The 12,790-nt window shown below is 38.4% G+C and overlaps 3 protein-coding genes across 6 annotated transcripts; 2 read left to right on the top strand and 1 right to left on the bottom strand.

Annotated features, from left to right (window-relative positions):
* Positions 1–713: 713 nt before the first annotated feature.
* On the bottom strand, positions 714–1,493 carry LOC116180975. 2 transcript variants are annotated; one of them, XM_031501169.1, is made up of 3 exons: positions 1,418–1,493; positions 1,290–1,363; positions 714–1,243 (listed from the first exon to the last, which is right to left on the bottom strand). In XM_031501169.1, exons 1-3 carry the CDS (start codon positions 1,476–1,478, stop codon positions 887–889), a joined length of 492 nt encoding a protein of 163 aa, XP_031357029.1. In that variant the 5' UTR covers positions 1,479–1,493; the 3' UTR covers positions 714–886. The 2 variants fall into 2 exon arrangements, with proteins under 2 accessions (XP_031357029.1, XP_031357030.1); XM_031501170.1 differs by having other exon boundaries at positions 1,290–1,376; positions 1,418–1,488.
* Positions 1,494–5,315: 3,822 nt separating this feature from the next.
* Positions 5,316–6,072, top strand: LOC116181461. Of its 2 annotated transcripts, XM_031501840.1 has the most exons (3): positions 5,316–5,455; positions 5,504–5,887; positions 5,939–6,072. In XM_031501840.1, the coding sequence occupies exons 1-2, from the start codon at positions 5,402–5,404 to the stop codon at positions 5,864–5,866; spliced, it is 417 nt and encodes a 138-aa protein (XP_031357700.1). In that variant the 5' UTR covers positions 5,316–5,401; the 3' UTR covers positions 5,867–5,887; positions 5,939–6,072. The 2 variants fall into 2 exon arrangements, with proteins under 2 accessions (XP_031357700.1, XP_031357699.1); XM_031501839.1 differs by having other exon boundaries at positions 5,504–6,072.
* Positions 6,073–6,231: 159 nt separating this feature from the next.
* On the top strand, positions 6,232–11,202 carry LOC116181460. Of its 2 annotated transcripts, XM_031501838.1 has the most exons (4): positions 6,232–8,669; positions 8,718–8,811; positions 10,619–10,714; positions 10,758–11,202. In XM_031501838.1, exons 2-4 carry the CDS (start codon positions 8,770–8,772, stop codon positions 11,103–11,105), a joined length of 486 nt encoding a protein of 161 aa, XP_031357698.1. In that variant the 5' UTR covers positions 6,232–8,669; positions 8,718–8,769; the 3' UTR covers positions 11,106–11,202. The 2 variants fall into 2 exon arrangements, with proteins under 2 accessions (XP_031357698.1, XP_031357697.1); XM_031501837.1 differs by having other exon boundaries at positions 6,232–8,811.
* Positions 11,203–12,790: the final 1,588 nt, after the last annotated feature.

The raw sequence follows: 12,790 nt of genomic DNA, 5'->3' as shown, positions 1-12,790 counted from the left end.
CTTTTTCCACTTCCACTTAAGCTATTGCACACAATCCAATCATAAATGTTTTTCCTTTTAATGAATGCCTTAGTTGCATAACCGAATTCGGTGTACGGCATCATCTATAAACATCATAATGATTTATGGGCCTAGAAACCGTATAGTATCAATACTGTTTTCTAAAAAAGACCGGTCTATTTTTGACATCTTTTGAGATATGAATTATTACATTTTAAAACTGGGTACTATTCACCCACGTTGGTACTTTGAAGGTTTGCCAGACGGACTTCAATTTCTATTGTCTTGGGGGGGGGGGGGGGAATTTAGTAATTCCAGTAATTCCTATTTGAAAGTATCTTTAAAGTCTAAATAAACCCCTGTTTCTAACGAAATAGTATGCGGTTTCTAAGCCCATAAATTGTCATAATGTTTATAGGTCATGACCTCACGGTTATGCGACTAAAACACAATAAAGAGAAAGAAATTACGTTTCGAACGTGAAGAAATGAATATTTTTATTGGAATGGTGGCGGATAGTCGCTTTTGAATATTGTTCGACACTGTTAAAGAAGTTCGAATCTCACAGTGCCGTAACGTAATTTCCTTTCATTTAGCATTTATTAATTGAATTGGATATATAATTTCACTTAGCATTTATAATTTACGAAACCTAGGTTTGAGCTAGTTGCCTCGAAACCTCTACGGAGTAAAGCAATGGAAAAGGTGAAAGAAGGGGTGTGACTTCAATTGATTGGAAAAATGATACATTCAATACTATTTATATTAACAGTAAGGATCCCAAGAGGTTACGTCATTATTTATATTCCATACGATACATATTTAACTCAATATTCTGGAATAAAACGCAAGGCTGTAAAATACAAAAGGGCCCCCTAAGATGCTTCTATTTGTGATTAGTGTGATTAGTATGGGTAAGACAATATGAGAACTCAAACGTTTTCTCGCATTGGTCGGCGATACGCTTTGCGACATCATCGCATAGCTCGAATTCCTCCATGGTGATGAGATTCTCGTTCTCCTGCACTATCGTGGGTCCCACCAGCTCGCCATGGCTGTTCATGAAATCGACATTTTTGTACATACACGCAAGGTAGCACTTCAAGTTTCTAGTTTCGGAGTACATCAGGTCCGACCAAAGCAGCTGGACTTGATCGCGATCGGCTCCCGAGGACTGCACGCAAGTATCGTTTATGGCATCCGTGGTACAATGCCAGAGCTCCAGCGCGTCCAGTGTCGGTTTCTGAAACGTTGAGTTTTAGTTTATGATTTTCTCTCGATGGGCTTACCTCGGAATGATAGAATGACGCATCGATTGAGCAGTAGATCGTAAACAAAAGCGAGAGTCTCAACATGATGAGGTCTTGCAGCTGAAACTGTGCAAAAGTCAATAGGAAATTTGGGGAGGATACTCAACCCCTGTTCATGATCGTGACCAGAGCACGGCGCACTTGATTACTGACAGCTTGGTGAACCATGAACTTAAACGCAGTTTTGTGATGGAACTTTTCTCACTGAAAATAATAGCAGAGGAAAAATGTGTGGGAAATAATCGTTTCCGTGCTAAAACGTTTCTCACGGTCATGTTTTTGTATTTCTACGACATTCGGAGGCGAGTGGAGACGATGATCGAGATATAATGTATTGGACATTAGGTATTAACCCGCACTTGACACTGATTGTAATCCCTTCACGTAGATCGCCTTTAATTTGACCATCTCGGCGAAGTTTGTTTACTCACCTGTAAATTGCCGCATGGTGGTTTTCATATTTTGTATTGGAATTCGCTTGGAAAATTAGCGTGAAGCAGTGTTAAATCTGTGGTTTTACATGTTGATCTGCGAGCAAGGTTGTAACCCTGATAAATTAGAAAAATGTAATTATTCAGTTTCATGTCGTACTTCGTCTCATAATAATAATAATAATAATATATTTATCCAAAAGATCCTAAACGGATATAGGACAAGTCAAAGGCCGGTTTAATAGATTTCTGATCCTTTCCTGGACCCCATCTTCAACCTCATTCCTTCTTACCTCTTCTATACTCTCCTCTAACTTCTGTTTTCCTTGTAGTAACTTGACAAAGTGTTGTTTCCATTCCACTATTTATTTTTCCCTCCCATTGTTCTATTTTTCATTTTCCTCTGTTTATCACATCCAAAAAATTTTTTTCTGTTTTTATTTTTTCTTCGTTTTCTATCTGATTTTTCTATACGTTTCTCTCTCTATCATTTCTTTATATCCATTTTTCTCTCTTGTACATGATCTGTCTCACTATTCCTTTGTTTCTCTTTCTCTCTCTCGCTCTCTCTCTTTCTCTCTATTATTGTTTGTTTGTTTCCTTTTTAGCACTGTCCTTTTTTCCTATGTATTCCCTCCTAATTCTTCTCCTTGTTCCTCTAGTCTCTCTCCATACAGCACTACGGTGCCTTTTGTCCATAACTGTCTCTTCCCTCGTCTGTGCGTCTTTTCATATCTTGATCTTCTTATCTTCCCTTTTCCCATCCCTACCCGTCTTTTTTTTAATTCCTGTTCTGGGATTAAACTTACTTTCTAATATTAACTTCTCCTTCTCCCTTCTCATTTACTATACTTCCTATTGAAAGTGGGTCAAATCCAATGAAGTACATGACTCCCTTATTTATTTTATTTCGTTTTCCTCCTTTCTTTTGTTGTCTGTGTCTGTATCCCGTCTTTTCCTCTTCTATCTCCAAGCTCCGCTCTTTCGTCTTCCGTTCTCTCACTAAAGCTTTTCTTTTGGTACTCCATCTGTATTCTTCATCTTCTACCATTAGTTTCGTACATCCCCAACTTACTTTCTTGCACCTTCCTCTTTCCCTTGACGCAACCTCCCTACGTTATCACGGGACGCTTCTTTCTACACATGTCAACAGGTCACCTATGTATATCCCACTCCCATTTTAACTTTCCTTTTCCCCTCACAAGCTCCCTCCTCATTTCTCATGTTAATTCCAAGATTACTAACTTATTTCTCCCTACTTCTCGCCTACATATTCGCCTCTACTTGTAGGTTTTCGTTTAGCCATTTCTCCCTCGCCCCTCTCCCCGTTTATCCATTATGTTCTTTATTTATTCTCTATCTCTTCTCTCATTTTGTTTCTCAAGTCCTATGTATAAGTTCTTCTTTTTCCTTATCCTATTTCTCTCCCCTTCACTTTATCCTCCTTGTTCCTCCATCACCTTTTTTTCCATGTTATCTATTTGCTCTTTTGTCTCATTTGAATTTAATATTAAACAACCAGAATTCTCTAGCTGAGTTAAAAAAAGTGTTTTACGAACATGGGTGATTTTTAAATATTTAACTGCTCTAACTAAAAATTATGCTAGTTTCAACATACAATATGGCAAATGTTAATTATGAACAAATAAAGCTTTTCTTAGACGTTATCCCACATTAGGATAGAACTTAGTAATTTTATCGCTTTATCCCTCTAACGCTTCTTATGCAATTCGATTTTGTAATTTTCATTTTTTTTTTGCTAGAGCAATAATTGCAATTATTAGTGATGTAGGCGCATTTTAATGAGATTTCGGTGGTTAGAACGGTTAGGGCGGTTTCGTCAAATTTTGAATTTTTTTTAGGTTTTTAGTATTGTGTATTATGAAGTATACGGGGAGTTGTTGTTTCCTACAGAATTATGATACTGGCTGCAGTCGTGACCAATTAACTGCATGGGAAAGCAGATGGTGCCAGTCTGGCGCGAGATAATGCGAGATTAATAGCTTTTACGTGATCGAACGGCTGATTCAGATTTGTTCAAGTTACAACGCAATGTGAGAACGGCTAAGTTTAACATTTTTAAACCCCAGTGGTTTCTCTCTAATGGGTTTTAATATTTTGTTGGCGAAACCAGCAAAGGTGGCCGCTATAATCTATTAACTCCATTTTGGGGCGTGTTAGAAAATTGGCAAAAAGTAGGGAGGCGCCCAAGGGGGCTTTCAGCGCTTAGTAGTCTCGAAGGCGTTAAGACCGTAAGAAGTAATACGGGTATCAATTATGTTTTTTGCCACTAAGATGAGACAAAACCTACATGGAAAGTTCGTGTTTCAAATCACTTGCTTGGAGACAATAAAACAGTTCGAGAAAAACCCGCGGTAATAGTCACGTTTGTAGCCACGGTGAAGCGATTGGTCATAAAAGTTAATTCAAGCGTCGTCAAAGTTGCGGGAAATTGTGAAATCGTGATATAAACCAAAACCAACAAAAACATGGGAGCAGGTATGCAGAGTCATGGACGCGAGCCATTCTCAAGGTCATTATCTAAGATCACCGACCCTATTTTTGGTGTGTCAAATTACATTCTCATTTTAGGGCGTCGAATTACACTCCCGAGGATACAGTTCCAAGGATATTTGAGGTTATTGACCCCATCTTTGGGGTGTCAAATTACATTTCCAAGGTCATGCGAGGTGATTGACGCCACTCCATTTCAAGGTGACCCGAGGCCACTGGCCTCATGTTTGGGGTACCAAATTACATTCCCAAGGTCAGCCTAGGTCATTGACCCCATACATTTCCCAGGTCCTCCGAGGACATTGGCCCCATACGTAACCTTGCGTAGGAGTTTTTGTTATCGGACGAGATTTATGTAAATGTTAGAAGAAATAACGGAAGAAGTAGGCATTCAAAGGTGTGCGCATTAATTCGGCGTAAGTGGGAACGCCTTTTGTCGAAGCTGGCGTTACCAAGGCTAATTATGATTGGTGATTTATCCGTAATAAGCGGAAGAAGGAGATTCACTTTACTATGGAAGTGGTGTTTTGTTAAATACTGCAAGCAGGAGGCTGCAGGCGAGCTGATTCGCGACGGTTGGAAGGCGTACGATTCTTTACGTTACTTTTATTCGGGCGTTCCGCCATAGTTTATTGGTTGAAGTTGCAGTTCGTCATTTTCATAATTTTTTGTACAGTAGAAAGTTAACTGAAGTTGGATGCGTGGATGTCAGTTCACCCTCCCCTCGAAATTCAGAATCCTAATTTTGTTTATTGCTTGCTCACAAAATCTCGTTACCTAATCAGATTCGGTCAGTACCCCAGAAGACAACAAATCAAAACAACTCTCACTACTTTCCCACGGAAAAGTCTTTTAGGTGCAAATTGGTCGAACTATTTAAGAGAATGGAAAACTATTTACTTTGAAGGTAAAGGAAAATGGCCGAATTATTCACAGTAAATGTATTCGTGGGCTTCAATTTCACCAATTAGTTCACAGACCATGGAATTTCGCCTTTATTTCCGAATTAACCTTGTTTTTGAGTTGTTTGTTAAGCAGCTCGGGTGAGAACCTTTATTCAATTTTTTTTCGTTACCTTCGATTTCTTCACTTGTTTATTCAGTGCTCGTTAGAGACAATTTAGTCGAATTCGAGGCGCGTAACGAAATGCTTGCCATCCTCCTCACCTTAGCCGCCTGTCTCTCAGCTGCTACGTCCCAGGTAAGTCCCCGAGTCGTCCTGGTCAGCACGCAACTTGCACATTTTTAGGTGGCCAACGTCGAGCTGATTGAACAACTGGAGCATAGGCTCGACGAAGAGACCACGCAGTGTATAAGATCGACGGATGCGGACCCGTTGGAGGTGGATACGCTCTGGCACACCAGAACGTATACAGAGAGCAGCACTCTGAAATGCTACCTTCAGTGTATGTATCTTAAGCTAAACTACATAAGCGAAAGTGGAAATTTCGCAAGCGACACCATCGTTTCCTCAATTACCAACGCCACCGCCTCCATTGTTAGTGGCTGCGTCGATCAGGCTAGCGGTGCTGTCGACGGATGCGATAAGGTGTACCAGTTTTCGTCTTGTCTGACGAACAATAACCAAATTACTATAATGCAAATATTGTAAATGGACACCCAGTATGTTTAGGTGTACTTCGGGACATGGATTTCTATAACTGCCCTTTACATATAATTTTAGATAACTCGTATTAAAATAACTTGCACTTTAATATGTTTTCCTACTAAGGAACTCGTCATTCGCTGGATTGGCCAACGACGGAAGCTCAGTATTCTATTGACTTAATGGAAAAATAAAGAAAGCACGTAGTTCAAGTTAAGCGTTATGTTGTAAGGAAAAATCTGTAACGCAGTTATATTTGTAAACTCCTGTAATGCGTGTTGTAAAATTCCTACGTTAGATGCCACCAATCCCCATCCGTTGGACGTATCCCTGATCTGCACCAGAAGCGCAAAGAAAATAAATAATGGCAAGTGTAACAAAAAAGCGACTGAATTGCGAACGAATTTAAAGTAAGAGCGACAATGAGCTACGGGCATTATAAAACTGCAAGAGTGTAAAAAGCGACAATACCATGAAACATCCACTCTGTTTTCGTAGATCTTTTTTTAAAAATGGCTTTAAGCTTTCAGACTAAACGCCGAGATCTCGATCGATTTATAAATAGAGCCCGAACAGCTAAGAGTTAGTGAAACAAGTTTTCGCCAACATATTCGTACTATCGTGCTATTCCTGCATCGTTTAGTCTGAAATTTGACACAAACCTAGGCAGATTAAAAGTCTGACAGGGTGAATCGGACCTCCACTCTGCCTAGGTTTGTGCGAATTTACATGAAAACCGGCGCCGAAAGAGTCGAAATTGATTTCGGCAGAAACTTAGACAGACTAGAAGTGTGACTTACCCCATCAGACCATTACTCTGCTTAGGTTTGTGCCGAACTCGCTTTCGGCTCGCTCGGCACTATTATTTTAGTGTGGAAGTTTAATAACAGGTCCATTTTAATAGCAACCGAGCCGAAGAGCTGCAAAGTTGATAGTTTTAAAACCAGTGTCAAGCGAGCGGATTCGACAAAAACCTAGGCAGAGTAAAAGTCTGATTTAGTAGACCTCTACTCTGTCTATGTGTGTGCGAATTTACATGAAAACCAGTGCCTGGCGAGTTGAAGGCGAGTTCGGCGCAAACCTAGGCAGAGTGTAGGTCTGACTTACACCATCAGACCTTTTCTCTGCCTAAGGGAAAACCCTTAAAGACCTGTCAGAATGTCGAATTGCAACTAAGGGCACTCCTGGAGGTGCTGTCTGATGTCCTTAGAAGTCAATACAGTCTCTTAAAGGTTCTGAGAGGCGTGGACAGAAGAAGAGGTTTTATATTTTAAACCTAAAGGCTTAAACCTTAGATGATTTATTTTTAACATGTAAAAAAAAGAAAGAAGAAAGAACAAAGAAGAAACCTATAACTTTCAATGTACAAGGAAACTAAGGAAGGTTTTTATTGTTCTAACGGGACTAGAGACCGGATTTACCAAACCTACTTGCGGGATGGAGGCGAAAGGGATGATAACCAACAGCAAGCGATTAAGAAGATGAGAAGAGAATACGAAGAGAGTAAGAAAAGAGTAAAAAGAAGAGAGTAAGAAGAGTGTAAGGAGTGCGTAATAAGAGAGTAAGGTGAGAGTAAGAAGGGAGTTAGAAGAGAGTAAGAAGAGGGTAAAAAGATGGTAAGAAGAATGTACACATTCATCTAGGTCGTAATTTGGGCTCGATTAATCACAAAACCAATCATTTACAGATGACACAAATTTATTTGACATAAGACAATCAAGCTGAAAGAAAAACTGGCACTCAGGGCCAACAAACATGTACACGCAAACAAGCGATCGATAGACTTAACTATTTTAAAGTGCCAGTAATCCAAAATCTCGGATAATTTGCGATTTTCAAACAAACAGACGCGGAAGCAGCTACAAAACGATGATCCTACGTAACTGATTCGAAATTGACCCTTGAATGGTACACAAAAACACCCCCTAACCGATAGCTTGAAGATCTTCTCTTAACAAGTAGCTCAGGAATTAGAAACCAACATTGAAAATAATCATGTTATTTGTGAAAGAAATCTCATAGGTAGTTTATTAAAGAATTTGATCTAGTTTCGTTCATATGCACACTTTTTACTTTTCCAAATTTTTCAAAAATCGAAGGGGGTACCGTAACGGAAGGAATGTAAATTTCGTTAAATTCATTTTTGCTTCAAATCTTTCTCTTTTCTATTCTTTATTTATTTTCTCTTTTAAATAGTGAAATTTTAAACAAATAAAATCGTTGTACAAAAAAGGAAAAAAAACTGCACTCCTATTAAGTAATCGAATAAATTTTGCTGCACTCCTGGTGGTAGCCGATCTATTGACAGCTTTTTTGAATTTCCCTGTTTTTGGTTTCCAATTTCGCAGACCATTAAATTTAATATCCCCAAAGAATTAATAGCATTTCTGGATACATTAACTACCAGGAGATTAAATGTGCGCAAATGGAACTAATAATTGCACTCGTAGATGTTATTCGGTTTAGGTTCAAGGTTGATACAGTACGAATAAGATCTAAAAACTGCTAGAAAAAATTCGATAGATTTATCGTAATAAAAAGTGCTATCAGATTCCCTTTAATTGGTTGGCATTAGGAGAATAGGAGCCAAGAAGTGAGTAGGTGGCTCCTGCTACCATTGGTCAACCTAACTTCTCTACCTAGTTTGGTTGAAGTGTTCTTGGATTCGACATAGATACCACTCAGGTTTAGTGTAATTTAAAGGTAATGCGCCTGATACAACAAATTTAGATGTGATCAAACTTTTTGTTGAGAGTTTGATGCCAGAGGAAGAATAGGGCGCATGTAGAAGGTAGATATCTCACGGAAAGTGAGCATGCACCTAATAAAAGGAGAAATATTACAAGTTTCGTTTCAGTTGAGGAGTTGAGATAAGAGAAATAATATGGTTCCACTGGGATCCTGCTACAATGAACCTCATTTATCTCTTCTTATACGAAAATTGTGATCAGGTTTGTCTCTGTAATTTACTGATTTCCATAACTCACCTGTGCTCCTGATACAGGAAATCCAACCACTTTCTTTTCATAAAGATTGGTATTAGGTGAGATTTTCGCATAAGAGGAATATGAGGTGGGTGCGGGTAACAAGTAGGTATTATACGAGGCAAACATACTGGTAATTTACTGATATTCTGCATGCAACTGTGCTCCTGCTATAACAAATATGCAATCAACTATCGCTGTGGGCTCGTCTGATTTGAGGTTCTTGTATCATTGGTGTAGGTAACAAGTAACAGACAGGTATTACGCGACTGTAATATAAATAACTGGTTTGCAGAATTTAGCTGTACCCCTAATACGTATGTACAATCTGTGCTCCTGATACAAAGAATTTGATAAATTTGACTCAATTAAGATTTTGGCGTACCTCACATGATTTTCGTACTTTAGAGTAGACTTCAGTTGGCCTATTTACTACTTATGAGTCCCTAAAGTAAACTATGGCTCAAAGAACGGGGACTTTTTTCGTTGGCGTCATAAATTGGAGCAAACTTGGACAAGAAATCAAAGTTCAACACTATAGAAACCTAAGTTTAACCTCTAAAGCCAAAATTTGATACTCGAGACTCAAAACTTTACTCGGTACTCGATACTCAAAGCTCTAAATTTGCGGTTTGGGGCTTAAAACCCGGAACCCAAAGTGTACGTAACTCGACAATAGATATAGGGGACCTGAAAGTTGAAAAACGGACACTCTAAATCCGAATATTCGAATTTCGAAACTCTGACCAAGAAACACTAACTTGGAATTTGAGACTCAACTTCGAAAATGAATACCAAAGCTCGAAGTACCAGTGAAAATCTGAAACCTTGATTAGAAACGTCTAAATTATTCCAGAAAATGGAGCTATAGTGCTGAAATTCATAACAAAACTGAAAGCTTTAAACTCGAAACTGAAAATCGTGATACACGAACCTCTAGTTTGAAGTTTGAAGATAAAAACGGAATTTGAAACTCAGAAGTCAAGCTATACCCTCGAAATCTAGATGTTGTTAGAACATAAATACTTTTTCAACTCGACAAATGATGATGTAAACTCAAAAAACTCCACTAATACCACTTGGCTTGCTCAAACTAACATGAAACTTAAAATTTACTGGGGTCGTGAACACACGTGGCAAATTTGTTTGAATTACCGTAAACTTTAACACAAATGAAATCCCAAACATCACCTATAGCTAAACGTAAACTACCCCTTATAAAATTTAATGTTCGATAATTATCAAAGAAATAAGCAAGTGACACTTGATGCGCTGTCCTTTAAACTTTGTTGACTTCTTTCGCTGTATGCTTTCGCAGTTTTTTTACGTTTGCTATTGGTTCATCACGATCCACTTAATTATTGCGTACACCTGCAAATTTCATACAATTTAAACGTCTTATCACGTTAAATAAAGCAATAGCTTTGAACGCCCATCTGGTCGATATTTACTTTAATCAAGGACGAAATCATCTGTGCCGTGACCAATCTTTGTAAAAAACAAAAAAATTGAGCAAATTGTGTTTTCTCAGCATTTAAATTTATGGTTTATTCATTTACATTGTGTTACTCAGAAGCAAGGAAATTGTGAAAAACGTACTTATGGAGAAGCAGTTGTGAAATTAGTCTAGCCATCGTGTTGTATTATATCAGGTTTTTTAGCGCATTTAAAATTCAAATCATTCATAAAAAAGCTCTTAAAATAAATTCCTACTTTAAGCGCGCGTTGCCTAATTTATAGAATAAAAACCGTGACTCAGCCGTCGTAATTTTAGATTGGCCCAGGCTATCCTTTGTTCACCACAATGATAAAAACGCTCCTGCTGTTGTTCTCAGTGGGCCTTCCGGTCGGTTATGGATTTGTCTCAAACGTAAGTGAAAATCTATGGGATAGAATTAATAACGATTTCTCAGGTGTCTACAAAAGAAGTATTTCTCAAATTCGAAACCATGGCCTACCAGCATCCCGAATGTTTCCAGGAAACGCAAGTCAATGAAGAGGAGGTCGTCCAGTACTTCGAAGAGTTCAAGTTCTCAAACTCGTCTAACTTCAAGTGTTTCCTTAACTGTCTGTACACGAAGTTGAACTTTGTAAAGCCTAATGGTGATCTGGACGGAGACGAGATCTTTAGAACCACGGACAGGACGACCCGGAAAGTAATTGACGGTTGTATTGCACTGGTCCAGTCCGAACCGGATCGATGTCAACGACTGTACGACATGGCCTCTTGTGTCATTCATTCCCAGGATTATGGCGTATAAATCTATGTCTAAAACTTTAACTGTTTAACTGTATACAATTTGATCTATGTAAAACACTTCCTGTAGCGGGCTACTGAAATAGATTAGTGCAATTGAACACTTCTTTCAATATTCTAATATAATCTCATTGTTGAATTTCTTTCTAGGAATATCCGCCCAATAATTTGGTTTATTTCTTACCATTACATAAACAGTCGCATTTGTTTTATGGTCACTTCATTTATTGTTTGAGATTCGCTGGCATACCTAAATTGTTCTTTTTACCCTTAAAGTCACGGAAATGGATTGAATATACGACTATAAAGATTGCCCCAATTTATTGGTATCAAAATTTTGTGGATGTCCTGGCTTGATTACAGGATGACTTTACTCATGGAATGGACCTCCCGTACCACCAGTTGAATTGGTTTGCTGTTTGAAAATTAATTTCGAAAAATGGTGACGCAGTTTGATTCAGGACAAACCGTGCTCTAGGCTTATTCGATTTAATTACTTGCACATTGAGTTAATGACAATGTACCCGTGTAACTGAGGAACTGAGGAACAGCAGACACAAGCTTGCATTAATTGTCTTTAACCGTTTTACCTGTAGCTGTTTTTTCTCGTAAATTTGTTGCACTGTATATAGACGGATTCTCAACTTTCAGTAATACATTAATTTTTTACGTAACTTGCCACTATAAATCTGGCGAAAGGGTATGCTTTGCACCTTAGACCCAAACACTTTCGTAGTAACAATTTGATTAAATGCGAAAGACGGTTCGCTTCCGTATTAATATGGTAACGTTTTCTAATATTCACTTTTGAAAATTATAGCCTCTTTCACGCAATGTAATTCTCTTTCTGCATAAACCAGCCACGTATTATTAATTTACCTCTGCTGGCATCTCATAACAAATTAGAAAGCACCCACGCTAGTTAAACTTGTTTAAAATGGCGGCAGCATCTCCGGATACGTATCCAAGGATTCCTCCACACACAGCGGTTATACGGCTTTCGGTTCGAACTGTGTATTAATGAATCTTTCGCCTTGATTCTCTTCTAACATTTCAGTAAGTTTCCGCTTCTCACCAGATTTTTCTCTCACCTTTTTACTCTAAATACGAAACGACCCCCTTTTTTCTCAACGTAAATCTATAGAAGCGTGCTCGTTAAACTTGCCCGCCTTTTCCTCACGTGCTCAGCTTCTCACAAAATGGAACGAAACCTTCTGACTTTTATCTGCTTGAATACTTGTTCCTTATCTTAAAGTACCTTATTTTTTGAATATTAGTTATGTTCTCTTTCAATATGACTCGGGTGGTAGCCGAGACCAAAAGAGCTTTTTTTAATTTCCCTGTTTTTCGCGGAATACCCATCAAAATAACCTGGAACTATAATTGCTTCGAGATGTTTGCGGTTTAGGTGATCTCGACATACTTACGAATTCTTAATAAAACTGCTAGAAAAAATTCGATAGATTATCGTAATCAATGGCTATATCTCTTCCCTTTAATTGGTTGGCATCCTAGAAAGGAGCCAACGTTGAGTAAATGGCTCCACTACCATACTCTTGTAACTGGCTCTACCTAGAACAACTTGAAGTGTTCTTGGATTCGACATAGATACTACTCACTTTAAAAAATTTAAAGGTAATGCGCCAATACCTTTTGTACGCTATGATCAAACTTTTTGTTGAGAGTTTG

The sequence above is a fragment of the Photinus pyralis genome, unplaced genomic scaffold (assembly GCF_008802855.1).
Source record: "Photinus pyralis isolate 1611_PpyrPB1 unplaced genomic scaffold, Ppyr1.3 Ppyr1.4_LG9, whole genome shotgun sequence".
NCBI lineage: Eukaryota > Metazoa > Arthropoda > Insecta > Coleoptera > Lampyridae > Photinus > Photinus pyralis.
Note: the sequence above shows the minus strand (reverse complement) of the source record. Positions and strands in the feature narration are given on the sequence as shown.

Coding starts and splice junctions, on each gene's coding strand:
- LOC116180975 (XM_031501169.1), bottom strand. CDS start 1,478: ATGGTTCACCAAGCTGTCAGTAATCAAGTGCGCCGTGCTCTGGTCACG. Junction 1,364..1,417: donor GGTCACGATCATGAACAGGG/GTTGAGTATCCT, acceptor TTCAGCTGCAAG/ACCTCATCATGTTGAGACTC. Junction 1,244..1,289: donor CGTCATTCTATCATTCCGAG/GTAAGCCCATCG, acceptor TCAACGTTTCAG/AAACCGACACTGGACGCGCT.
- LOC116181461 (XM_031501840.1), top strand. CDS start 5,402: ATGCTTGCCATCCTCCTCACCTTAGCCGCCTGTCTCTCAGCTGCTACG. Junction 5,456..5,503: donor TCTCAGCTGCTACGTCCCAG/GTAAGTCCCCGA, acceptor GCACATTTTTAG/GTGGCCAACGTCGAGCTGAT.
- LOC116181460 (XM_031501838.1), top strand. CDS start 8,770: ATGAACCTCATTTATCTCTTCTTATACGAAAATTGTGATCAG. Junction 8,812..10,618: donor TATACGAAAATTGTGATCAG/GTTTGTCTCTGT, acceptor TCGTAATTTTAG/ATTGGCCCAGGCTATCCTTT. Junction 10,715..10,757: donor GTTATGGATTTGTCTCAAAC/GTAAGTGAAAAT, acceptor ACGATTTCTCAG/GTGTCTACAAAAGAAGTATT.